The sequence below is a fragment of the Mugil cephalus genome, chromosome 4, assembly GCF_022458985.1.
Source record: "Mugil cephalus isolate CIBA_MC_2020 chromosome 4, CIBA_Mcephalus_1.1, whole genome shotgun sequence".
NCBI lineage: Eukaryota > Metazoa > Chordata > Actinopteri > Mugiliformes > Mugilidae > Mugil > Mugil cephalus.
This window is the reverse complement of record NC_061773.1, coordinates 4,316,985-4,343,079: the sequence shown is the minus strand read 5'-3', so window position 1 is coordinate 4,343,079 and position 26,095 is coordinate 4,316,985. Positions and strand designations below refer to the sequence as shown.

Sequence of the window (26,095 nt, the reverse complement as noted above, 5' to 3'; positions counted from 1 at the left end):
TGATTATCTCATGTTCACACCCACTGTTACATAACTACAAGGTACACTGTGAGGGTAGAAGGTCAGATGGGTCTTTTTTAATTGAATCTGATTAAAACTAAAAAACGTAAAAAAAAAAAAAAAAAAAAAATGTTGTTGTTTTTTTTTGTTTTTCAATCAAAATTGATGAAAGTAGAGTCAACAACATGTGGGAACAGTGCCACAGCCTGTTTTTTTGGCTGCCCCCTCCCCATCACCACCACTCCACTCTCATTGGACACAGAGAAAGGAATGAGGTCAAGGCTCTGGGAGGAGGAGTGATTCAAGTCCGTGGCGGGAGAAGAGTCATGCATGAACTGCAGAGGAACCAGCTGAGAACCTGCCCACTCCACTCCACCGCTCCACGTGAGGCTGGAGCCTGTGTCCACTAGTCAGACTGGGCTGTCAGAGTGTAGGGCCTCCCTCCCTTCCTGTCTCACCACATTCTCACACACACACACACACACACACACACACACACATACACTGCCTGGACAAAGAATGGACAATTAATGCATGGGTCAAATCATAGGCATACATTATGCAGAGAAAATATCTAAGGAGACTGAAGCAGAAACTATTGAAACTGGGTTAAAAATTTTCCAATGTCTTATTAAAATCTGTAAGGATAGTGGAGAACTATCGTCTTTGAGGTAGAAATGTGGAAATGTGGTTGGGGACAAAGGTCCTTGTTGATCATGATCGGTGATACCTTGAACTTTTGGTGAAATCAAATCAATAAAAACAACAGTAGAATGCACGGCCATGTTTAATAGTGAAAACATAAGAGCATTTGTACACACACAGTGTGAAGGGAACTGAAGAGATTGGGACTAAACAGCTGAGTAGCCTTAAGAAAACCACTAATCAGAGAGGCTAACTGGGAAAAGGGCTTCAGTTTGCTGGGGAGCATAAACACTGGACTCTGGAGGAATGGAAGAAGGTCATGTGGTCTGATGAGTCCAGATTTACCCTGTTCCAGATTGATGGGGCATCAGGGTAAGAAGAGGCAGATGAAGTGATGCTCCCATCATGCCTAGTGTCTACAGTACCAGTCTGTGGGTGTGTTATGATCCGGGATCACTGCAGTTTCTCAGATCTAGGTTCAGCAACATTATGCCCAAAGAATGAGGTCAGCTGACTACTGAACATACTCAATACTCATCGAATTGTAAATTGTGTTCACGGAGCTTGAGACAGCATTTTCACACCAGACCTGAACCCCACTGAGAATCTTTGGGATGTGTTGGAGAAGGCTTTGATCAGTGGTCAGACTCTCTATCAACACAGAATAGAATAGAATAGAATAGAATAGAATAGAATAGAATAGAATAGAATAGAATAGAATAGAACTTTATTGTCATTGTCACAAGTACAACTAAATTAAAAATGCTCTCCAAACAGTGCATCAAACAGTGCATAGAAACAAACATTAGTAAAAAAAAAAAAAAAAAACATTGGTGGCATACATAACACACCCAAGTCACCTATACCGTACCTGAAGGCAACAGTTTGAACAGGTAGTGACCGGGATGGTGGGTGATCTTAATGATGTGCTGTGCTTCCTTGAGACAACAGGAGCTGGGTAACTCTTCCAGTGTTGGGAGAGGGCAGCCAACGACCTTTTGGGTGGTGTTGAAGAACCTCTGAAGAGCTTTCCACTGAACCACCGTGCAGCTGGTGTACCATGCACACATGTAGTGTGTCAGTATGTTTTAGATGGTGGCACCATAAAAGGACACCAGCAGTCTTTGAGTGATGTTGTTTCTCCCGAGTATTCTCAAGAAGTACAGTCTCTGCTGGGCCTTTCCCAGCAGATCAGAGGTGTTCACGCTCCAGGAATAGCCCCCCTCTATGTGGACTCCCAGGAAACGGAAGTCTGCCACCTTCTCCACACAGTCCCCGTTGATGATTAATGGTGGAAACTCTGTTTCCGTAGTCTATGATGAGTTCTTTGGTTAGTGAAGTGTTAAGGTTGTTAACCCTGCAGGTCGCTCTTGGAAGTCCCGTGTCCCCCAGTTTGACCAGTAGCTTATGAGGGAGGATGGCGTTGAATGCAGAGCTATAATCCACAAGGAGCATCTGCACATAGCTCCCCCGCTGCTCCAGGTGTGACACTGCAGCATAGAGGGCTGTGGCTATGGTGTCCTCTGTGGATCGCTTTGCTCTGCAGGCAAACTGGTGGGGGTCAAGTCTGCTACGATGTGACTACGGTCCATGCACATATCTAAGACTGAGTTTATAAAAATAACGCTAAATACTGACATAAGAGTAGATTATATTGACATGCTACCATACAATAAACTAAGACACATATGACACATGGAAATGTTTCTCCAGTATGAGATGTGTTGTCATGGTTCTATACTGTAAATACCCTGCTCTAATATGTGAACATATCCTGATGTCTAAGCCATTGTGTACACTTGAATACAGTCTGTTTTAATTTAAATTGTATCCATATATAGACTATATCTGTACACATGTACATGCTCTGCACTTCTGGAGTACTAAAACATGTTTAATGACAGTAAAGTTGAATTAGATCTGTTCTGATCTACTACAACAGAAATCTGCAAATAAACCACACACAAAAACATAGTCACTGATGTCACGCTTTGCAAGATATCCACTTCTACTTTTTATAGTTATGTGATTGTGATTGCAGAGTTCCAAATGCAGCTTGTTCACCTGCACTTGGATCCAAGCTTAATTTTTTTGTTTTATTCTATTCTCCTAAGGTTTATGTTTCGTCTGTATAACTCATGCCTTAGGACATCGACATGCCTCTGAATATCTGTGTGACAACGGTCTGTCCTTCATATGGCTGTAACAACATGCCCAGTGGGGTTCTGCTAAACATCAATCACGTTTTTAACTGCTGACAGTTTTGTAGTTTTCTCTTCTGATTTGTAGTCCTTCTGATACACACATATGCACTGCTTCCCCTTTGTTTTTCCACCCACTCTTGTCGTTACTAGGGCCAGGCCTGTTTATTCTGACAACGAGTCGGTCACAAAAACTCCCCAGGCTTTCCAACACCATCCCGCTGCCCTTCAGCCTAGTTCCCAGCACATCAACAACAAGAGCCCCAGCTGTAGGATGCCGTGTACAAAGGCCCAACTGAAGTGACACCACAATGAGTGCTTTGTTAAGTGTTTGACTAAAGGGACACAAGAGAGGCACACTCAGACTTGGATGTTACTGACAAAGAGTCAATCAACTGTACAGCATAGTTACATCCACTGGAGGTATGCAGTGAAGTTAATGAACAAAACGGAGCAAAATGCAGTTTGAGACTGAGCAGCAGCTGTTTGCTCCAGCGAAAGCTTTTACATTTATACAGCTGAGTAGACACTTTATAATCACCCAGTTCTGAAGCAGCTGCACAGAGCAGAGGGACTGCGGATCCATCAAACTGTCGTATTCAAGCTTCTGTTCCGCGTCCACTGCGAAAACTTTGATCGGGTAGATGGCGCCAAATGAAGCAAAGACACGTTTTATGTTGTTAATCATTCATCTGGAGAGTCCCGCTGTTTGCAGATTTATTACCTATATGGTTATATAACATTCTGATTTCTTCTGGCGGGGGACTGCACTACACAGATTCCTAGAGGAGGACGTTGTAAACATAATAGCTACATCTGACATGGGTATTGTCACAAATAGTTGCTCAAGTTGTAAAATCACGTGTTAGAGTTTTAACAGTTCCATTATTCACACTGCCTTTCATGCATTGAATTTCATCTGATTTCAGTGTCTTAGGTCTCCTTGTTCTATTGTAAGGCGAAGAGTCAGTGCTCCATGCTCAGAAAAAGTCGTGCTGGAACACCCCTGTAGATCTGTTGACTGGCGTGGAAGTACACTGAACTCATTGTTATTCTCACAAATCAGTTTTACAGCATTTCTTGTTTGTGACATGCATTGAATTATCAATATTAGAAGGGATGCACATGGTCATTACTTAACGTCAACCACAAATACACAGAAATACATTTAAAACAGACATTTTTAAGGACAGAGAGAAGAGTAATATTTGTTTAGAGTGACCAGACGTCCCTGATGACTGGGGACTGTCCCTGTTTTGGATGACCTGTCCCCTGATTAAAGCTATCTCCAAAAATGTCCCCAATTTTAATGTTTTATGAATGAGAAAAAAGAAATGTTGAGCCCAGACTACAACATTTATTACGGTAGCCGGTTGTTTAAATATGAATAAATATGTCAAATATGTATGTAAATGAAAGCGGAATTGTCCACATTTCTTTATTTCATCATGATTACATTTATTTATTTATTTAATCTCTGTGATGAGCTGTAAATGTGCCCAGAAATCTAAACTGAATCTGAAATGAAATCACCTTATATTTGTTACTTAAACAGATTTTCCCAATGTAAAATTGTTGATTTGGAGTTTTATTTTATATTATACGTCAACAAGCAAACACATATCATGCCTGGATGTTAAACTGAGTGATTAGTCAAAGTTTTGCTGTTTCATTTTAGGTGCGGTCCCAACTAAAATTAGCTCGAACAGGCTCCACCTTCGTATTTTACACTAGTCGCCGTGTCCTGTGCTCCGTGGGTTCCAGGGCCTGTTACATAACAGTGGGTGGAAATGATCGCGGTTGTGCTAACGCATTGGTGGATTCTCGCAGGTTTCTCCTCTGCCGTGGGGTTGTCTGGTGCCATGAGTCACGGCTCCGGTGACGTCACGTGCGATTCTGTAACTCGAGGGGAAAAGCGCGCGCAGATTTGAGCGCTGAGCGCCTGTTCTGTTGTCGTGGTTCACGTGGACCGTCAGCGTGAACAGACACTCGTGGACTTGTGCAAGGGTGGGTTGGTGGGTGTGACCGAGAAAAGTCATTGGACAGTGGGAGAGCTGTGGAGGGGACGTATAGATAGATTCTGGGAAAAAATATCAGCTGGAGACTGAATGAATGAAATATTTTAAAGTCCTTTTTTTTTTCCTCTATGTTTAGCATTGACATTCAATATCACTATTCAGCGTCAACCAAGCACCTAACCCTCACCACAACCTTAGAAACCTTAACCCAAAACCATGTCTTTTAACGTTTTAAAAAGTTGTGGAGCGCAGAAAAAAGGCCCCTCAACTTGATTTAAAACAAGACCCCACACAAACAGAGGATTTATCAGCATCGCAAGGACACCATTATTCGGATGGCTTATCACTCCTGGTGAAAGGGTTTAACTTTTACTCAATCACATTATATAAGCACCTAGTAGCAGACAACACGTACAGGAGAAAAAGGGGGGAAACTCACGTGAGTTTCATGGCATGAGCCTGCCAACTGTTTACGACTCGCTGACTTACAGTATATAACCAATAAGATCTTTTTCCAAACGACCCCATCAATCGGACGTAAACCGAGCTGTTTATCTGAGCTGTTATGTGGCAATTCCACATCAGTTTCAACCAATTTAAACAGTGAAATGAATCATATTTAAAAACACTAACCAAGGTAAAGGAGGACGGTAGTAAGTAAATACATTGATACTAGGAATGTTAAGTGGGACTACTAAAATTTGTGAATGAACACAAAGTGCTACAACATCCACCAACAGGAAACACTGGACTCAAAGTCAGTGTTCAGGGCTCCTACACCTTTGAAATTTCAAAATGCCATACTTTTTCCAGATCCTAATTTCCAGGCTCCCCAAGATTAACGCTAGGAAATGTAGCTCATAAATGAGTTATGCCAAAACTTAGATAAATTCAGTGCATTTCATTTTTATTGTAGCTGATCATCCATGTAGCCTGTGTGCTCTCACTCAAACATTTTAGCTGTGCTGCCAAGCACCTTAAAAATAACAGATTGATCCATTTATTTTAGGTATTCATAATTTTGCTTTAGAAAATTGAGCAGCAATAACTATGGAAACATGAATATTTTTCCATTCACTAGATTTCATTTTCCATAATTTCCAGACCTGGAAATGTATAAAGTCTAATTCCATACTTGTGTAGGACCCCTGAATGTTATTTAAACACACTGTGCCCTGAGCCAACGCTTCACAAGACACTTGCTGTGCTGCTGTAGGAGTGCCCTCTTGTGGAAAACAAACTGACAAATATTCTCCAGTCAAGACAACAGAAATACATAAACACCAGTATTAAACCAACCAGTATTTTTAATTGAAAGACAATTTCACAGAGTATCAAACAAAGTAAAAATAATGGCAAAATTCAAAATCAAAAATTAGACTTCTGTTCATTACACCGCTTTTGTTTGTTTTTTTCTAATCAATGCCACTGTTCTGCATCTTGAATGGGGGTGTTTTTTTCCTTTATAAACAGATGGAAACCTTCAGTATGAAGAAAGTTGAAAATAGGTTGGCTTTACAGACAGAGGGAGGGGATTCCTTTCTTTTAAAACAATGCTGGCATTTACACAGTGAAAATGAGCAACTACTACTACTCACACAAAGTTGAACTACACAATACATTCATTGACAAAAACCGGAACGCAAATAGACTTAATGGTGAACTGGAATGCTGGGAAGCACAACTGTCCCAGAATCAACAACACAGATGTGGATCAGGAGGCACAGGTGAGGCTTCACACCTGTATGCGCCCGGTCACTGTAACTGAAAATTACCATGACAAGAAAAGGGGAGGGACACTAAAATGCATGATTAAAAAAAACAAAACAGAAAAACAAATGACCACAGGGCCATGTTGAAGTCCAACGTATGAAACGGCAAAGCCCGGGCAAACCGTTCATCTTCAGCTCCCTTTTGTCCTGACAGACTTTCTCCTACTTTCTGTCGTTAGACCTGGAGCGACTGTGGAACAAAACAAAACCCCAACTGTTAATGCCTTCAACTATTACCAAGAACTGTAATTTGGGCAAAGCAATATCATCCTCAAACATGTTTTACGCTGCCTTTAAATGGGTCCATGTTCAACATTTTCTAAATAGGCCACAGGATTTACACCCTCTTGGGCTATTTACAACCTTGCAAGTGGAAATTTCCTCTAAGGTCAAAATACTGAAACTGCAGAAATGGCAGGAGTGTGCAGCTAAGTCAATATAGTGTCATTTTGTAATTTTACAATAAGCAAAAACATCCTTTCATCCTTTCACATGCCTTGGTTGCTAAAGGGCCTCAGTGGCTTCTAGGTGTCAATAGTTACTGACCAGTAGTTTTTTTTTTTTTCATCTTGGCAGACCTGCAGCAGTTTTCATTTTGATCAAATAGTTTTAAGAAATATCAGTACCTCATTGATCGGGAGAAGGATCTTGACGGTTTATGGTTCCTGTCTCGGGAGAGGGACCTCTCTCTCCTCCTGTCTCTGGAGAAAGACCTGAAATAGGAACATTGCAACTTAAAAACAAAATAAAACCTGCCAAATGTTTAATATACCAATTACGTTTCTTTTGTAACTGTGAAATTACCAATGTACAGAACCTATTCTTTAAGATATGTTCATAAACCGTTTATCATCAAGGTAAGCGATTATCAAAACAAAAAAAAAAAAACAAAACAAAAAAAAAAAAACAGCCATTCCATCTCTTCTACGTACAAAGATTGAACTGGAAAGCTACCGTACCTGCTGCGGCTGCGGCTGAAGCTCCTCCTGCGTGGGGATCTGCACAAGGAAAATACAACACGTTAAGAAAGAAGACAGATGCAATGATCACGCTGTAGAGCTCCACATTATTGTACTCGTTCTTACACTGGGCTCCCTCAGCACGGCCCTTTGTCTAACTCACTGACTCAAAAAGGAAGTAAAAGACTTTTCCGGGAAAACTTATCTCAACCAGAAAACGTAAGCCAATGGACTTGGCACATAAAGATGGTAGGTGATAAGGTGTCACCTCTCACCTATCCCACAGTACCATGTGCATCTTTTAAGTCAGCGTAGATTATACTCCACCTTACGTGGCAGAGCGGGTCGTGACCAACAATTAACATTTAAGCGGCTTTTTAGAAAACCAAAAATGAGCCAAGTAGCAGCATTTCCTCTGGCAGAAGATTAAAACATCGTACTGTGGACTGGCCCCTGGTATGAGTAACTCAAACACACAAGGGCCACCATCTGTATAGAACTGGTCCACTACACTTTAAAGTGGGGGCCATACAGAAATGGAGGCTACTATCAAACCCCAATAGATTTGTCACAAGGAACTAGTCCTGAAAAACAACCAGGCTAAGATCTCCTAAAACCAGCAAAGAAAAAAAAGATCTGATATTCATAGAGGGGGGTTGAGAAGAGTTTTGATTTGTGTGAATTCATTATTCTGCTCAGAGCCCCAAGACATACCAGATGATTATCTATCATCAAAATCTCTGGAAAAATGAAGTTCCAGATATTTGATGTTGGACCATTCCCCTTTGAAACAAGGACTACAGAAATGGTGGACGACAAAATGACAAACTTATGATCCAAATAATAGAAAAAGAACAACCTTTGCAAACCAGCTGTCTCTTCACTTTCAAAACTGTAATCAGCAGTGTACTGAATGAAGCAGGAAAACTTACTAGTATTTTTGGTTTTCAACAAGCTAGATATGACGAAAAGGAGGCAGACTGTCGGCCGGGTAGGTAGAATTGGCTGAATAGGACTGGCCAGATGCTGCAAGGTGATTAGGTGGCTGGCAGATGGGGGCTGGCAGTGGCTTTTTTCCTGCTTTAATTGGTTAGCCGAAGGCTGCTGCTGGTAGGTTGTAGACATTTGGGAACGTAATACGCTGATTGGTCGGGAATGTGAGGTGGGCCGCTGCCTTTTGGGTTAAGGTTGAAGGAGGAGGAGGTTGAGAACGGCATGCTGAGGAACCAATGGGCTGGTGCAACCTGACGACTGGCCATGCCTGGGTCATGTGACAGCACCAGCCAAGCTGATTTGGGCTCGTTGATCAGCAGTCACATGATGCTGAAAGAGGACTAGTTGATTGAGGGTGGTGAGTAGAGGCATGGTGGTGGCTCTGCAACGGGTTTCATTCTTATTAATATAGATGAAAAATAAAAAGCATCCTCAAACAAAAAGAAAATGCATCACATTTGGCACTTTCATCCCCCCATACTTTAAACAGGTAATACTTTTTACCCGACACAACCTAAGCCTGTTTAACATGCCTATTCTGCCAATGTAAAGCAGTCAAGAGTGCACAGAAGTTCACACTTCAAAGAAGTATTGGAACCTAAAGTAAGGTCTTGCAGGCCACAATTTGGATGTCCCCCATCCCCAGATGACCTCGTGTAATGCCCTATTTCCACAGTTCATTATTTGGGTATGGAGGTCTAATCGTTTGACTACTTACAAAAAATGACCAGTAATGTCAATGAAGATGAATCTGCAAGCCTTAGACACTGCAACAGTCACAAATCATGTATAATCAGCAGGAAAAACAACTTTTTAAATGCCTATACTGGAAACTCATAACCAGTTACCAGGAAATATACAATGGATAAAAATGTAGAATTAGTCAATCCCAGAGCAGAACTTAAGTAAAAGACAGATCAAACGTTTCTCTCTACTGGTCACCAACAAACGACAACATGTAAGTCACCTTCGCCTGGCTGGTGGGCTACGGCGTCTGTAATCGTCTCGGTCTCGAGGACGCCTGCTCCACGAAGGGGGAGCACCGCGGGTGCGGCTGCGCTTCTCGCCATTGGACAGCTCCACGCGCACCCGGCAACCACACAACGTCCTAAAAAAAACAATCAGTAATCATTAACCACTGTGCGAGACTTATCCCGTCTCTCCTTCTCCGACTGCTGAACCTCTGCACTGGTTTAGGATGCGACATACCTTCCATCGAGTTCCCGCACTGCATCAGTTGCATCTCTCGGATCTTCAAACTCTACAAAAGCAAAACCTGGGGGGTTCCTGGCCACCCAAACACTACGGAGAGGACCGTAGTAGCCAAAGGCCCTCTCCAACTCTGTTTTGTTTCCATTGTTGCCCAGATTTCCAACGTAGACCTTGCAGTCTAGGGGGCAGTCACGGTGCATGACTGTATCTAAAGAACAACAAAGAGAGAGGATTGGTTAGAGATGCTAGTGAGAGTTCACAAGTTACAGTCAAAGACTGGTCGCACTTTCCCTCTTCATTAAGCAATACACTGCTGTTGCCCAAATATTCACAAACTTGTACCAGTACTTAAAACCAAACCTGTCGGGCGTGTGGTGTAATAGTGGGTATCACTGTTAAAATTTGCACTCAGTACAATAGCTTACAGTTTAAAGACAAATCTAAAATATTATACGAGTCCATGTTCTGTTACTAACCTAATGCAACATTAAAAAGACAATTTATAGATCTCAGGGCTCCCTCTATTATCACTCCTTTAAAATGTTTGGCAAACAAAAATTGCGTGGCCTACTTTCCCGTCGGAGTAGCAGCCTATGCTAACTTTGCATTAGCTACACAAAAATGTAAAGCATGGGAGATAAAGCTAACTCCCAACTTCGTTTCTGGGGATTAGTTTTTTGTTAAACGTAAACTTTACAACAATTCCATGTTAAATCTGTATTTTCCAGCCTCACATTTGACAATGTTTCGGAGAAAATGAGAGCCAGCGGTGTTTTAAGAATTGCTAAAATGGCTGTCTCCTTCTCGAGGCCTAGTGTTAGCCAACGGCTACAACTCAGGGAAATTAAACAACCCGACAAACGCGTGGGTTCACACAATAAATCGACCCGAACTCGACATTTTGTTAAGAGAAATAAATCATGCACGATTCGGCATTGAGTATTATGACCAAACCTTACCGTGTGAGGTGAAATTCGTTGCTTAAGTGGTCGGCGTTTGTCCCGCTGCTTTCTACCTCTTGGTTGTCGATGGAAAATGGCGTGGCGGAAAAGACGTTTATCGGCCGAGTGACCAGGATGGTGCTCCGGGTTGGGCGGGGTAAATTACCAGGCTATGTGTGTGTAATTTCAATAATTAATCCCTCCCGCCTTTACCATTTAAATTCAACGGTCTTGCGATAGATATCGCGCAAATTGTTAAAAACTGTTATTTGAGTCAGTTAAATGTTTTTATTCTGAACCTCACACCTGCAGAGCTGAACCGGGAAGTATTAGCGGATGCACATTCCGACGTAATCACGTAAACCTGCGATACCATCTCTAACCACAACGTAGGAGTAAATGTAATGTGGCGCTGTTTCTACATTTTTGTCTGCTTCGAGTTTATTTCCATTATTGGATAAAATAACATGCAATTTACCGTCCATTTTATAAACGCAAACCTAACATTTAACTAATCTCTAAATAAACAGGTAACCTAAATACAATATAAACTCAATTAAGCAAACATAAAATGTTACTACTGTCAATTTTATTGACAGTAGTAAAGTAGTATGTATTTGAAATTTGGCTAGCGTTGGCTAAGGTTAAGAAGAGCGTGTCCCCCGTGGTAGTGAGCTCCATACTGGGAGAGTGGCTCCATCAGATCCCAGGAACAACACCTGAAGCCAGAAGAATGCCGTCCTAGGAAGAGATAAGATACTGCACAGAGGAATTGAATAATATTAAGATAAAATTAGGATAGAACTCCACAGTACTTGCTAATTTACATAATTATTTCACCCTGTTCGTTGAAAATTTGAAAACTCAGTTGTGATGGTGTAGGATAAAGAAACTTGTATTGAGCAAGATCAGCTAAATGCAATTGAAGATCTGTGAGAGATCCACTCATACTATCACATATGTCTCTTTTATCCAAACGTATAATTTGTCCTGATCAGTCTTGCTTTTTTTGTCTTTTGCTGCACCCACATCATCACTCATGCTTTTCAGACATAGTTGGTGTTTCCCACTAAAAAGTTACCCCTGCATTGATTACAGTTCAGCTTGAGTAATCATTTTGACCTGCTTTAAATGTATGCATAGGGTTTCGAGGAGCCTACCTTAGCATGCTTTACACTACTTTCAGTCAGGTTTTACACTGACGGCCACACATCATGTTTTCAGATCCTTCCAATGTATGGCACAGCAAGCAATAGGGTTTAAAATGGCCATCAACCTTGGTTGAATGTCACTGACACAAAGGTATTCGTACATTTACACAAAAAAAGTTAAAACAAACTGAACGACAAATTTCTAGATTTGGTTGATTGGTGCACAATTAACAGATTGGGGAATGTTAGACAATGTTATGGCTTAGATACAATTTGAATAGAGTTTCTGCACGTTTGAACAAGTGGGAGCTGACTGCTTTTTTGTGTCACCGTCACTCCAACTTGCAAATACAAAAGATATCTCACTCACAAATCTCAAGGTGTATTCTCCACATGTGAAAATTGATTTGAAATGTGAAATGAGTTGTGCTCGATGGTGACAAGTCTGCATGGAGGGTGTCATATATTATAATTCAAGGAAGTGCCGGTTTGGTTTTTTTTTTCTTAATGTGCAAGGAAACCGTCAATAATTTCCCGGAATCACAGTTTGATGTGATGATAGGTATCGTGCATAACTTCCTGTTAGTACAATGCAGAGTATTCACTGCCAAAACGGCATATTATGCAAATTAGTGCAAGTACTTCAAGTTGCTCCACTCACTTCCTGTTAATATCAGGAAACAAAATGAGAACATAACAGGAAATTGAAACAAAGCTATACATTGTTTGCTTTCGTTCAGTAAATGTTATGTTACAAATGATAATTAATTAAGATGATATTAATGGACGCAACAAACTAACGCGTGGTGGAATGTTGTCGTTGGTTATGGTTTATTGTCCCACTAACAGTGAACGCAGCTTATTGCGTGACGCCTCGTCAGTCTGTTGGTTAACGCCCACAAAGTTACTCAGCCAGGTGACAGCTGAGCCAGCAGGGAGACAGCACGGCAGCTCTCTGCACAACCAGATTACTTAACGGCATTTAAAGTCGAGCACACACAGTCACTAGTTAAATATCACGTTTATAAATAGTTTTACGTGAACGCAATCTTAGCGCCTCTCTTCCGTTATCAGCGCGAGGAACCTCGACGACGTTAGCCTGTGACGTCGACTTGTCGTATTTGGCTGTTGTTGGTGTTTGTGTCCAGGTAACGTTTTGACAGCCACGGCCAACATGTCAGACCCGGCCCTGGAGGCGAAGCTGGAGGTGAAACAGGCGAGCAAAGAGGCAAAAGAGAGCGAAAACGTAGCGGAGAAATACTCAGCAATGACCGTAAGCAAAAACAGCGAGATGAACATGGGAGAGCTGTCGGCCGTCCTCACCGCGGTGCCCACTCACAAACCAGTTAAAAAGGTAAGAGTCAACATTTGCACACTGTGGAGGACATCCAGATGTATTTCAAACTGCCTGAGGTTATACTGTCCTGCATTATACACCTAACTCTGTAATATAAATATTATTATCACTGCACTTTGCTTCTGGCATCTTGTTTGTTTTTTGGTTATAATACTAGCGACTAATATGCTGCAGCTCTTTAGTAAAGAGTAGCCACAATCACAACCCTGCATTTGAAGGGTAAATAGAAATGAAGAGAGAGAGAAATCATTACAAATTAATGGTTTATCACAGAGATGTTAACAAACATACAGTAGGTACACTCATGAAAACAATTCCACTCTGGTGTAACAGTCCTGCACTAAATCTCATCTTCATGAAGATTAGGATGTTTTTTCCACTGTGTTTTGATGATGGAGCCTGTGATTTGTAGTATACTAATGAACCCATAGTGTTATGTGATGTGTCTCATTAAACATGAGAGCTGGTCTCATGTTTAATTAAAAACTCATGTTTAATCTAGTGCTGTTTAACAGCAGCACAAAGGACATCTTTTCAAAACAGTCATCCATGTGAATCACCACCTCCCTTATGCTGTGTCAACATAACTGAATATCACAACAGTCATCAAGTTTTGTCATTTTGACATACAACTGTAATGCAGAAAGAATGAAACTACGTTTCTCTTTGACATCTGTGCAGACTTAGTTAGGTGAGCTAAATAGTTAAAAATAAATTAAAATACGTCAGTAGTGAGAAGATAGACTTCAAGTGGTTGTTTTTCAATTGTACTAAAGGTGGACAATTACAATTAGACACGTGAGTTGCTGTCTTTCCCTAAGAGGTCCAAAAAAACAACAAAAAAACAAGCATAATTGAGCATAATTCACACGTTTTACTTTGTAACCTCCACTGCATACAATAACGTGTCCTTTCTCACAATGGAAAGCAGTTTCATTTGTGAAAATCAGTTTCATCTGACCATATCCAGCTCAGCGAAGCAACAGAACCAAATGTTCCATGTAAAACCTGCAGGAGAACAATGTTATCTGACACTTACAAGGAACCAGGAAGAGTTGAGCTGGAATTCTTGAGGCTTTAGAATGGGAACTGTTTGCACACCTCACTGCATTAGGACAAAAGTCGACACTGAAACACCAGTTTTGAGCTAAATACACTCTATAAGTGTGTGTAGGTTGTGAAAACCTATTGCTCAGAACGGGAATGCTCAACCTGATGCGTATTTTTCATTCTGGCAGCTTCTTTTTAGATTTGTTTCACATCCTCATTCTCTTTCTGGAGGACCTTTATACAGTCGTCTTTAGCTTGAACTATATACAGCCCTTTTTGTTGCATATTGTAAAGTATTACTGCTGGGTATAAAAGACAGACTGTTTTCTGTGCACTATATCTTCTTTGCTTGAGGGTGACAGTAGAAGACATTTGTCTTGGCAAATAAATAGTTGTTATGTAAGGAGATCATGGCTAAATATGGTCTTTGTGTGATTTTGACCAACGTTTCCCAGCCATATATCTTGCGTTTAAACACAAAATTATGACTAATACTGTGTGCGAGGAACAAAATGCATTAAAGAAAATATGATTTTTTGTCTTTTAAATATTGCAAGAGGTTCACACACAGAGTCTGGGGGCATTTGCTTTAAAAAGTGAAGGTAAACCGTCACAAAACCCACCATACCAGCTTACACAGAACAATGTGCGTCAGTCAGTCAGGCTTTGGGACCCTGAAATCCACACCATCCTGTCCAGGGGAAATATGTGGTGTGTCCTCACCTTAATCTCAAAGAAACAGCTTCACATTGTTCCTCGTTGCCAGGTTCTTGAACTGGTATGTAGATGGTTTTCAGTTCCAGGCCTAAACTTATGAAGAGAAGAGAGGAGGCTGAGTGGTAATGTCTCACACATGCACACATGTAGACTCACTGAAAATGACTGCAGAGCTGAAGAAACAAACATTACATTACTTGGACTGTGAAACGCTACAGTAAGAACATGCACTGCTGCCAAGAATGATCCCAGAGAACTCTCCCTCATCACACATTCAGTACTCTCCCTCAAGATGCGTGCGTCATGGACAGACCCATACCACTGAGCCACCACGTCAGTCAGTTCTGTGTGTGTGTTGTACAGGACCTGAACCCTTGAGGAAACAAAATCACTACATCCATATACAGTTTATTGGTGGACCGGTGCAGTCGCTTGTTGCTCTTTCGTGCTTCAGTGCCCGCTGCTTGTTCAGTCTATTTATAAGTCACATTATTGTACCAATGTTTTTATTGTCACTGCAAAAACTGGTTAATCCTCTCCACTTCTGACCTGCCTTTAACCAGTCATAGGATAGATGTAACACAACAATAGACTACAGTCAGTTGTTGCAACAGGTGTAAATTCTGTCTTAAAAGCAATTTTATGCTCACTGTACTGATTCTGTGCATCTCCTGATCTTTTTCTAACCTGGAAGTTTGAAATATCACATGGCATCTAAATCAAAACAAACACATTCCAGGAAAGTGCTGATGTGTCGACCATTTGACACCTTGACTCATGTGTTTGTGTGTGCTAAGATAACGTTTCAGCACCTGGAAGATTTTTTTTCTCATGTTTCTTCCATGCAGGCAAAATCCCTGTCATCCAAATTTTGTTGTCATGAAAAAATTGACCGACCTCAATGTATAATGAAAAATATCAATCATTTCCTCATACAGAAGAACATGCTTTGTTTGCTGTTAAAGAGTCGCGTTCCTCACTGACATACAGCAAAATACAGCTGATATTTAAAAAGGCAAAAACACATTGTGTAACGGGTTGTAGTCACAATTCAGACCCGCTCTTGTCAATCAGTTTAATACCACGGCATTACAATTTCATCCCCCCAGCTGCAAATTATGTGAGTGGAAATTTCCTGATGTCAATCCAGCTGAGAGCGGATGTTCAGTATTATTACACAAGCCTGTGTCAGACGGGGTCATCCAAACCAGAATCCTCATTTTAGAACGAGCCTGGTGCAACGTGTGCTGGGCTGCAGGCAGACGTTTGTTTTTAGCAGTACACACAAAATAAGCCCAGTAGTTTGAGAAGGATTGTACTGTCGCCAAACTTCAAGCAGAAACCGCTCCATTTAAATCCAGTCAAGGCATAATGGCAAACAAGCAACACTTTCAGAAAAGAAAAGAAAAGAGGAACTCTGCTCTAATTGAAGCCTTGTATGAAATAACATGTTTGTTTTAGCAAATCCAGTTTGTGGAGGACAAGCAGGAGTTCAGCAGGTTCCCGACCAAGGCGGGCCGCCGCTCCCTGTCCCGCTCCATCTCTCAGTCATCCACAGACAGCTACAGCTCCGGTAAGGAGGACACGCCGCCCGACTCTTCTGTGCATCTCGGTTCAGTTTTTCTGCATTATTTTTTTTTTTTTGATTTATGAAGTTTTGAGTGTTCCCAAAACCCTTGCAATGCAGATTTTATTCCTACTCATCATGTCTTAATTTCTTAAAAAAGAACATTTTTACAAAAAAAGCACTGCATAACACCTGCTCAAATGTCCACACAGGCTTACTTTTTTTGTTTACTCATCAGTTTTAAAAAAAAAAAGAGCGTCTGTTTCCTCTGTTACAGCTGCTTCCTACACGGATAGCTCTGACGATGAGAGCTCACCACGGGACAAAACACAGGTCAACACCAAGGGCAGCAGTGATTTCTGTGTCAAGAACATCAAACAGGCTGAATTTGGCAGACGTGAGATTGAGATCGCGGAACAAGGTAGAATAGAGGACACGGTGCTACTCAGCCCGTTCGAATTTTATAACCTTTTCTGCGTCACCCGTGCTGCGTGTCTTTCCCACTCACTATTTCTTATGTGGTTTTCAGATATGTCAGCGCTGATCTCACTCAGGAAGAGAGCACAGAGTGAGAAACCGTTGGCAGGTGCCAAAATTGTGGGCTGCACTCACATCACTGCCCAGACTGCAGTAAGATTTCTCTCAGACATTGAACTTCAACGCACAAGTCCATGCTGCAGTGTGAAAGTGTCTCTGGATCAGGATGCTATTTTTCTTCATTGCTTTTACATGAGCTCCTGCATTACATGAGACTTAAACGATTAAACTGATACATCATTGGTATTTCCATGAAATTGGTTATATTCATCCATCAACACGTTTTCCCACTGAGACAAATAACATGTAACAAGGTAATAAACGGGTTCATTGCAGCCTTATGTGCGATAGAATAAAAAGAATTCATTCATCTTGATTGATATGTTGTGTACTTGCATGCAATTTCTTGTTGACTTCTTATCTCTTTGTTTATTCAGGTGCTGATCGAGACCCTGGTGGCTCTCGGGGCTCAGTGCCGATGGACTGCATGCAACATTTACTCGACACAGAATGAAGTAGCAGCTGCCCTCTCTGAGACAGGTAAGCAGCAGAGACAATAATAATAAAAAAAAACATTTCATTCTGGAACTCAAACACCATGAGTCACTTTATCTGTCATGTCATAATCGATTAATAATAGAATTTTATGACACATTGATTATTTTAACCTTTATTTATACTGAGGTTCAAAATTCAGACGTATTATATTTGCACTTCATGGCAAACACTATTATCTTATCACATTTTCTGATGAGCAGAGGTTCTCTTTGCCATGTGAACATCTTGTCTCTTAAAACCAAGGTTACAGTTGGCAAATGTTGACAAAAACGCTTGAAGTTCAGCCCTGGAGAGATAATGGGAACACATACGTTTTTTCCACTTAGTGAAGGAGCAGCGCTCCTTGAGCCTTTTATCTGTGGTTGCTATGTGATGGTCTAAGTATGCACTAAATCTTCACCGTAGACCTCTCAAGATCTGGCAAGCTGAGGGATCACAGTACACTGTAGATCATTTCCTGGGGTGTTGCGTTGATGTCTACTGTTACTGCATAGTCTGCTACATGATTGGCTGTTTATTTATGAAACTTGGACATTGCAATCATATTGCATCTGTTATTGCTGCACAGTTTCCCACTTAATCCTCAATAATGTCATATATATAATTTCTTAGGAGGTGTTTCAATCCTACTGTATACAGGAGGCTTAGATTGACGGGTCTAGAGTAACACTGTGTGAAACAGTGCTCTGTTGAGACAGCTCCTGTATTGATGAATGAATGAACAGCTGACTGAAAGAGAACGTCTGCTGCCTCCATTTATCCCTTTACTAGGATTCAAGCTAATGTGTATTTAAAGACATTTAAATCCGTGGCATTTAAAAATTTTGAATGTCTAATCAAAATCTTTGGTTTTACCAATTTGGGAAACTTATACCAGTCTGGTTAAGTTAACCTGATTTACTTTCCGCTTAGAGATTATTTATTTAACTTCATCAAGTTTAAGATATTACCTGTGTGTTCTGTTTCAGGTGTGGCTGTTTTTGCTTGGAAGGGGGAGTCTGAGGATGACTTCTGGTGGTGCATTGACCGCTGTGTCAACACTGAGGGTTGGCAGCCTAATATGGTTGGTTTTCTCTTGCAGAAACAATTTTGCAAACAATCTTTATTAATAAAAAAAAATTAAAAAAGTATGGGAATGTTGTGGTCTGTCTACTGAAAACATGAGTCTCTGTATGAAAACAATTGTTTATAAAGAAACACTTAAGCTTGTTCTTACTATCTGTTAGATCCTCGATGACGGAGGAGATTTGACGCACTGGATGTACAAGAAATACCCAAATGTATTCAAGAAGATAAGAGGCATTGTAGAGGAAAGTGTCACCGGAGTTCACAGGTAAATGTATTGTATTGTTTAACAGAGTTGTGCAAGATGCACTTTGTTTAAAGTCTTAGTTTCACACAAACATCTTGTGATTTCTAGGCTGTATCAGCTGTCTAAAGCTGGGAAACTCTGTGTGCCGGCCATGAATGTAAACGACTCTGTGACAAAGCAGAAGTTTGACAACCTGTACTGCTGCAGAGAGTCAATCTTGGATGGGTGAGTTAAGCTTACGTTGTTGGAAGGCTCAACAAAAATAGTTCCCAACTGCATAAATCCTAGTTCAGTTTGTTTGTTGGACAACTTTACAGTGACTAATAAGGTTTGGAAGGAATAAAGCATCCAGCAAAGGCCCTTGCTTGTGTCATTAAACAACGTGACATATGATAAACATGCCCGCCTAACACTTACAACAGCAAAACACACTGCTGCCATGAGGCCCCATTAGTCGCTACACACAGAGTAAGTGTCTTGACTGGACTGTTGATGGCTGGGTTGCATTGTGGGTAATGATTTGGGGTTCTGGTTGACAAAAAAGATGATGTTTATTAGTATTATTGATAATAACAATGTTAAGAATAATATAAATGTGTTCAGATGCATCACATTTGATACTTTGTGTCTAAGCTGAACAATGTGTGGTGTTTGTATTACATAAAAATACAGAATTGTGTGTGTACACAACTTCCATCTATTATCCTGCTGTTAATTATCACCATAGCAGCATATGAAAAGTCTAGTACTCTTTAACGATGTCTGCCCCTCTCTGTGTCAGGTCACTGCTTTTGTGCTCACCACTCACACTTTATTGCTGTTTCTACTGATTAATTATCAGCAAGGTACGCCATGGCCTTGTAGAAGGTGTTCCATTATTACAAATGGCACTTAGTGTTTACAGTGTCAGAACTCTAGACTGGAATATTTCATGTTGTGAAATGATCTGTTAATTGCAATGGAAACAGGCAGTTCAGTAAATGTTTTTATGATAACTTTTAGTACAATGTTTGCTACAGGCACTGCAAACACATTTTACTTTAAACCATTACAGGGAGGCCAGATTTTGGACTACACTACAGATTGGCAGTTTTTTCACTTCCACAAAATGTGCTAATTGTGTCTCTCAAATCTCTCTAGCTTGAAGAGAACCACAGATGTCATGTTCGGAGGCAAACAGGTGGTCGTTTGTGGGTATGGTGAGGTGAGATACTTCTTTACATGTTAACATGCCACCTCTAATCTTAATATTGTGGCTGGTGAATGAATGATGAAGTATTGCCAGCCATAAATCCAACCATTACTGTCATTGTATTTGACAGAACAAGATTTACAGGCATTTTGTCTGACTGTCGAGTGTAGGCAATGTTAATGAATCAGAGTTTGCAGGACATAGGGACTATTCTTGTCACGTTCAATAACTGGAGCCTTAGTGGCTTTGTGTTAGGGTTGTTTGTGTTTCATTTCTTTGTTAAAGTAGGGGTGCTTACCAGTCATACGGTATATATTTTTTGTCTTTTCAGGTCGGGAAAGGTTGTTGTGCCGCCCTGAAAGCTTTGGGAGCTGTTGTCTACGTTACAGAGATTGATCCCATCTGTGCCCTGCAGGCCTGGTGAGGAAAATGAGAGCTGGGATGATCAGCATGCTGAATGTGTAGACCTGCAGTATATAAAAATGAGACACGAAGCTGTTCAAGCTGTCCTGAAATCTGTACCTCAGTTAACTGGCTGACAGATCTATAGATAGATAACTAATGTTTAGCTTAAATACAAACAAAACTGGGAGCCCTGCAACCTTGGTTGAATTGATTTGCTTGTCAATACGCAATAGATACTTTTCTGATTGCCACTGTTGTTGTCCAAGCTGAATGCTGAATCTCTTCTTTCTCTTGTGTGTAATCAGCATGGACGGATTCAGAGTGGTGAAGCTGAATGAGGTCATTCGCCAGGTGGATGTCATCATTACATGCACTGGTACAACTCCCCTTTAAAGCCATTGTACTGGGATTAGATTTATTTCATCTATAATGAATATCTCTCAGACCTTGTTTTTTTGTATTGTTCCTGATTCAATCAAATCGTATGATTGTTTCTTTATTTAGGGAATAAGAACGTGGTGACCAGAGACCAGCTGGACCGAATGAAAAATGGCTCCATCGTCTGCAACATGGGACACTCCAATACTGAGATTGATGTGGTACACTAGTGCTTATGAGTCTGTCCTGCAGGATTATACACATTTGAGATGGTCTAAAATTAGACTTAGACTTTAGACTATTCTGCGTGATGGTGAGGGGATGTTCTCGTCTCTTGTAGGCAAGTCTGCGGACGCCTGAGCTGACCTGGGAGAGGGTGCGCTCTCAGGTTGATCATGTCATCTGGCCAGATGGCAAGAGAGTAATTCTCCTGGCTGAGGTAATGTGTAGTCAGATATATTAATAACATATGTAAATGCAAATGAGATTTGTTTGTTTGCAGTCTTGTGGGCTCAAGTAGAGCGTTATTTAGATCATTCATGAGATTTATTCTTTGAGTTAGATAAAGCGGTATTTCATCAGCTAGACTGTGCCCATTAAAACAGTCAGTTATTCTTACACCATTGCTGACTTGTCTTCACTTATAGCTTGTGAGTAACTGGTGAATTTTGTTATGATTGCTTTTAATTCTTAGGGACGTCTCCTGAATCTCAGCTGCTCCACTGTCCCCACATTTGTCTTGTCCATCACAGCCACCACTCAGGTAACATGTTGTTGCATGCTGATAGCAGCCAAAGTCCTGCCACAGCCGTTCTGCAGTCCATATAGGCTTTACTGTGTGCTTTTCCATGTTTGGTGATTAGTTGTTAATCCTGGCAGATAAGCTCTTGATCTGACCTGGAAATGTCATACAACACGGTAAACTCACAGTTATGTGCAGCGTCATTCAGTGGAGTGCTTTGTGATTATTGCTCTGTAATCACAAGTTCATTGCTTAATGCATTTCTCTATTCCAATATGTGCAATTACATTTACAGTACTGTTGTGTTTGTTTTCAGGCCCTGGCCCTCATAGAGCTGTACAACGCTCCCGAGGGACGATACAAGCAGGATGTTTACTTGCTTCCGAAAAAGATGGGTGAGCATACATCTTAAACCACTGCTTGTAGTCAGTGTTTATAATCAAAGCCTACAGCATCATTACTTATTGTTGGACTGTAGGACTTGAGACATTTCTTTACCAATCTGCTTCGCATGTAAACCTAATATCAGTTTTAGGATTTAATCCATCCACATAGGGTCGTGGGAATCTATCCAAAGTTTTGAGTTGTACACTCTGTAGAGTTCCCCAGTCTATCGCTGAGCAAACACAAAGAGACAAACAACTATTCACACTCACAGCTACAGCCGTTTAGAATCAGCAATTAACCAAACGTGCATGTCTTCAGACTGTGGGAAGTAGATGGAGCACCTGGAGAAAACCCAGGCAGGGAGACTATGCAAACTCCACACAATGCTAGCCTCAAAATTAAAAAAAAATATACTAGAAACAAAACTTACTTGGACTTCATGAACTCTGGAGAAGTTGGTGTTGGAGCAGATAAAGTAACTCATACTCCGACTGTTCAGTTTTACTCACATCACATTCCGTGTTGAGCTTCTGTATGTGTATGTATCTTTTTCTTACTAAAGCGTGCCTCTTTATTTCAGATGAATACGTTGCCAGTCTGCATCTGGCCACTTTTGATGCTCACCTGACTGAGTTGTCTGATGAACAGGCAAAATACCTTGGTCTGAATAAGAACGGGCCCTTCAAACCCAACTACTACAGGTACCATTCTGCAGTTTTATATATTTTTTTGAAATGTAGATTAGTAGAGACCACTGGGAAGATTTAACTGATTGAACCATTATTACTTTTTACCTGTTAATGTTAAATATTAGACAAAGTAACTAGGACAATAATTAAGACCCACAATATTTTAACATGACTTGTTTTACTAATAATTACGAGCATCAAGACCATCTTTAGTCAGACAGAACTAACTAAATCCTACATATGTTTCTCTTTGTATTTTCTCATTTAACCATTTGTTCATTATCCACAGGTACTAGTGTGCAAAATACGCCACTGCCACACCTCAGAACAACAATGTGTGGACAATTCCTGATCCCACGTGTCCTCCAGATGAAAGACAGATTTATGTATATTGTGTTTTATACTTTTCTCGGGATGCACAGCTTCTATTTACTGGTATTTTAACGGCCGCAGCAGGTGTTGCTTTACTTGCTGCTTCCTACAGATGATGCACATGGCACCAAGCTAGTTATGAAAAGTTAGTTTAACAAGAGCACTCGGCACACAAGATGTTTTTTGCATGTGTTTCTACACCTGCTGGTTCCTTTCTGATAGCCATTGAATAATAAATCAATATTTTGTGCCAAATGACTGTGAGGAGGGAAGGTTACAGATGTTGAGATATGAACGGTTAGTTGACTCAGTTAAACTCATATTAAGCGCTATTTTTTATATACAAGCACTGTATCAAATTCCTTTCTATAATGCAACGTGGGTCATATGAAAGGCCAAACACAATACTGTTTTGTCACTTTTTGCTCATGGTTTCATTAACCTTGTATATAAAACCTTGCAGCCATTTCCAAAAAAATGAAAATATATATCTAGATTTGCAGAAATAACAATTATAGTAATAATGTTTCGTCTACTGATCCCTCATGAGGTAGTTCTTTTTCTGCATTTGACCCATCCTTTTGTACACACAGTAGTGTGTGCACTCAGAGCAGTGGGCCGCAGTTGGTGGTTAGAGACTCAAGGCCCTTCAGCCATGGACGTGGGAAGCAAACCTGTGACCTTTAAGTCCCTAAGCTACTTCTCTAGCCACTATACCACAGCTCCCCACAATGAGAACCGAAGAAAACTCCATTTAGGTGGACCAAACTAAAGCTACCTAGATACTGAATATTTTATAGGCAGTCATCAAACTTGGCTGTCATGAAATATTCCTTTGTGTCTGCTTGATACTTACAGTAAAAGTAGGTAATTGTTTGCTTCTAGATGAGCCATAACAAAGTGATAAGCTGACTGTAAATCAAATATCTATTCCTGTGTGTTTTCTGCTGTCCACTAGTCAGAAGTCGCTCTTTGACGCTTTTGTTTTTTTCTCTGCTTTGATATCGAAACAATTATTCACTCATTACATTCCATTCACAAGATAAAGAAGACATGTGCTGAGCTCTATAGCATCATCACCATTATTCCTAACCTCCCACAGATGTGTGCACATGTGCTGACCATAGAAAACATTAGAGGAGAGCATGGCGTTTATTCCTTGAAATTGTCCATTTATGAGGCTTTAGGGTCTAGTTAGAGTAGTTTCTGCACCTCAGGGCATTCAGATATGTCAAATGATTTGTAAATATATTGTTTACCTCTTCACTCTCTGGTCTTAGTATCCATGTCTAATTTCACTCTCTCTGCCATAAAATGACTATTTACGGTAGAAACTTAAATACCTACAGAGATTTTTATAATCCGTGGTCATTGTCATCTGCTCACCAGAGTAAATCGACATTTCCAGCGACATTTAATCTGTGTAAAGCATTCTGACCATTGTTACATACAGTATATTCATACTGTACGCCCTCTGATGAGCCATTGTCTGTATAGTATTTTTGGTTATATTTGTCACAGGACACTGATGTTGTGTCAGCTAGAAGATGTCAGTTTTTATGAAATAACTTTAACCACAGAAGAATAAACTAAAATCTCCAAATGCTATGGGGCTAGAAGTAGATATTATATGTTGGCGACGGATTTAATGAAGCAGTGGTGTTAGCTTTACTTTCTGTGTTATCTTGTAGTATTATAGTTATTCTGATAACATCATGTCTTTTGTTTCCAGAAGACTTTTTATTGTTTTGTTTTTTTTTGCTAGAAAGGATGCAGCACTGTTTTGTGAGGCTTGCTAAATGCAGTTCACATTTACTTCTCTATATTCACATGGTTTTTAAAATAGTGTGCACATCAGATGACTTAGTGAAGTGATTCGTATTTAATTAAAACTACATAATGTGCAGGTAATTGTGACTTTATGCATTTTTGACATTCTGTATTAGACACTGGTGGTCTTTGGGCTGTTTAAGACAGTATTGCTTTCCCCACCAAGTGTGTCCTGCTGCGTCACCTTTAAAAAAAAAATACAGGTGCTTTCATTTGTGCTGTAGAGCTGAATGAATAAGCAGATTTTTATCAGTTATTAAATAGTAGTCAACAGTGTGCTACTGTGAAGTGCTTTCATCTTTGCACTAACAGCTTTAAGGGCATTAGAGCCAAGGACTTTGAGCGAGGACATCATTGTCAGCAGCATGAGCGCTGTAACCATGGTTACTGGTCAGTTGACAGTGCCTTGTAACTCCTTTAATAATTTATATTCACATGTACAACTGTGCGTCTCTCCAAGTATGCTAATGCCCAACACTGCTGTTATTTTGCAATATATAGTGATAGCTATGCAGCAAACATCCTCATCCTGTCAAAAGTATTTCACGTCTGTGATGGTGGGGAGTTGTATAACCAGTGTTTCCCTCTACTCAGAACATATGCTGGTAATTATTGCAAACTGTTTGAGATAGTAGTAAGTAACATCATACATTCAGTTATCTTTGTACACTGATTTTAATGTTTGTTTTTTATCCCAGTTTTGTGTGTAGTAACCGCCGTACATCAGAGTTTCACAATAACACTTGTGATCTGTCTCTTTCTATAATGAAGTCTCTTGTTTTAACTAATAATAATGGTCGTTTAAACTGAGCTCAAACTCAGTTTATAGAGACAAATGAATGTCTTATTGCTGAAGCAAACAGGTTGACTCTTGACAAACTGAAGTAAATACCACTGTGATTTGACAATTGTATATTATTGCTGGTTTTACGTTTTTGACAAAGTTGAGATAAAGGTCTGTGAATGATGTATTGGTTATAACGGAGGCCTCTATTTTCAACACAGTAGTTTCAAGAACACAATTTCAGCAGTATACACTCTATTAAATTCTGTGCACTGTTATCTTTAATAAACCAATGTTTAAATCTGAAAATGGCTCATTTCATAATT

General features: G+C 40.4%; 2 protein-coding genes across 3 annotated transcripts; one reads left to right on the top strand and one right to left on the bottom strand.

The window, feature by feature from the left end:
* Positions 1-6,153: 6,153 nt before the first annotated feature.
* On the bottom strand, positions 6,154-11,051 carry srsf3b (serine and arginine rich splicing factor 3b). Of its 2 annotated transcripts, XM_047584092.1 has the most exons (6): positions 10,760-11,040; positions 9,798-10,008; positions 9,556-9,696; positions 7,596-7,634; positions 7,263-7,349; positions 6,154-6,826 (listed from the first exon to the last, which is right to left on the bottom strand). In XM_047584092.1, exons 2-6 carry the CDS (start codon positions 9,998-10,000, stop codon positions 6,799-6,801), a joined length of 498 nt encoding a protein of 165 aa, XP_047440048.1. In that variant the 5' UTR covers positions 10,001-10,008; positions 10,760-11,040; the 3' UTR covers positions 6,154-6,798. The 2 variants fall into 2 exon arrangements, with proteins under 2 accessions (XP_047440048.1, XP_047440049.1); XM_047584093.1 differs by lacking the exons at positions 6,154-6,826; positions 7,263-7,349; positions 7,596-7,634 and adding an exon at positions 8,597-8,970 and having other exon boundaries at positions 10,760-11,051.
* Positions 11,052-12,772: 1,721 nt separating this feature from the next.
* LOC125007343 (S-adenosylhomocysteine hydrolase-like protein 1) lies at positions 12,773-26,078 on the top strand. The gene is made up of 17 exons (XM_047584090.1): positions 12,773-13,246; positions 16,478-16,589; positions 16,861-17,004; positions 17,113-17,213; positions 17,558-17,660; positions 18,647-18,741; positions 18,905-19,011; positions 19,099-19,215; positions 20,131-20,194; positions 20,514-20,602; positions 20,893-20,963; positions 21,092-21,186; positions 21,306-21,404; positions 21,660-21,728; positions 22,024-22,102; positions 22,675-22,795; positions 23,073-26,078. The coding sequence occupies exons 1-17, from the start codon at positions 13,067-13,069 to the stop codon at positions 23,077-23,079; spliced, it is 1,653 nt and encodes a 550-aa protein (XP_047440046.1). The 5' UTR covers positions 12,773-13,066; the 3' UTR covers positions 23,080-26,078.
* The last annotated feature ends 17 nt before the right edge of the window (positions 26,079-26,095 follow it).

Coding starts and splice junctions, on each gene's coding strand:
- srsf3b (XM_047584092.1), bottom strand. CDS start 10,000: ATGCACCGTGACTGCCCCCTAGACTGCAAGGTCTACGTTGGAAATCTG. Junction 7,635..9,555: donor AGCCCACCAGCCAGGCGAAG/GTGACTTACATG, acceptor TTCCTTGTGCAG/ATCCCCACGCAGGAGGAGCT. Junction 6,827..7,262: donor TCCTTCTCCCGATCAATGAG/GTACTGATATTT, acceptor TTTGTTCCACAG/TCGCTCCAGGTCTAACGACA.
- LOC125007343 (XM_047584090.1), top strand. CDS start 13,067: ATGTCAGACCCGGCCCTGGAGGCGAAGCTGGAGGTGAAACAGGCGAGC. Junction 21,405..21,659: donor GAGTAATTCTCCTGGCTGAG/GTAATGTGTAGT, acceptor TTTAATTCTTAG/GGACGTCTCCTGAATCTCAG. Junction 22,103..22,674: donor CTTGCTTCCGAAAAAGATGG/GTGAGCATACAT, acceptor TCTTTATTTCAG/ATGAATACGTTGCCAGTCTG.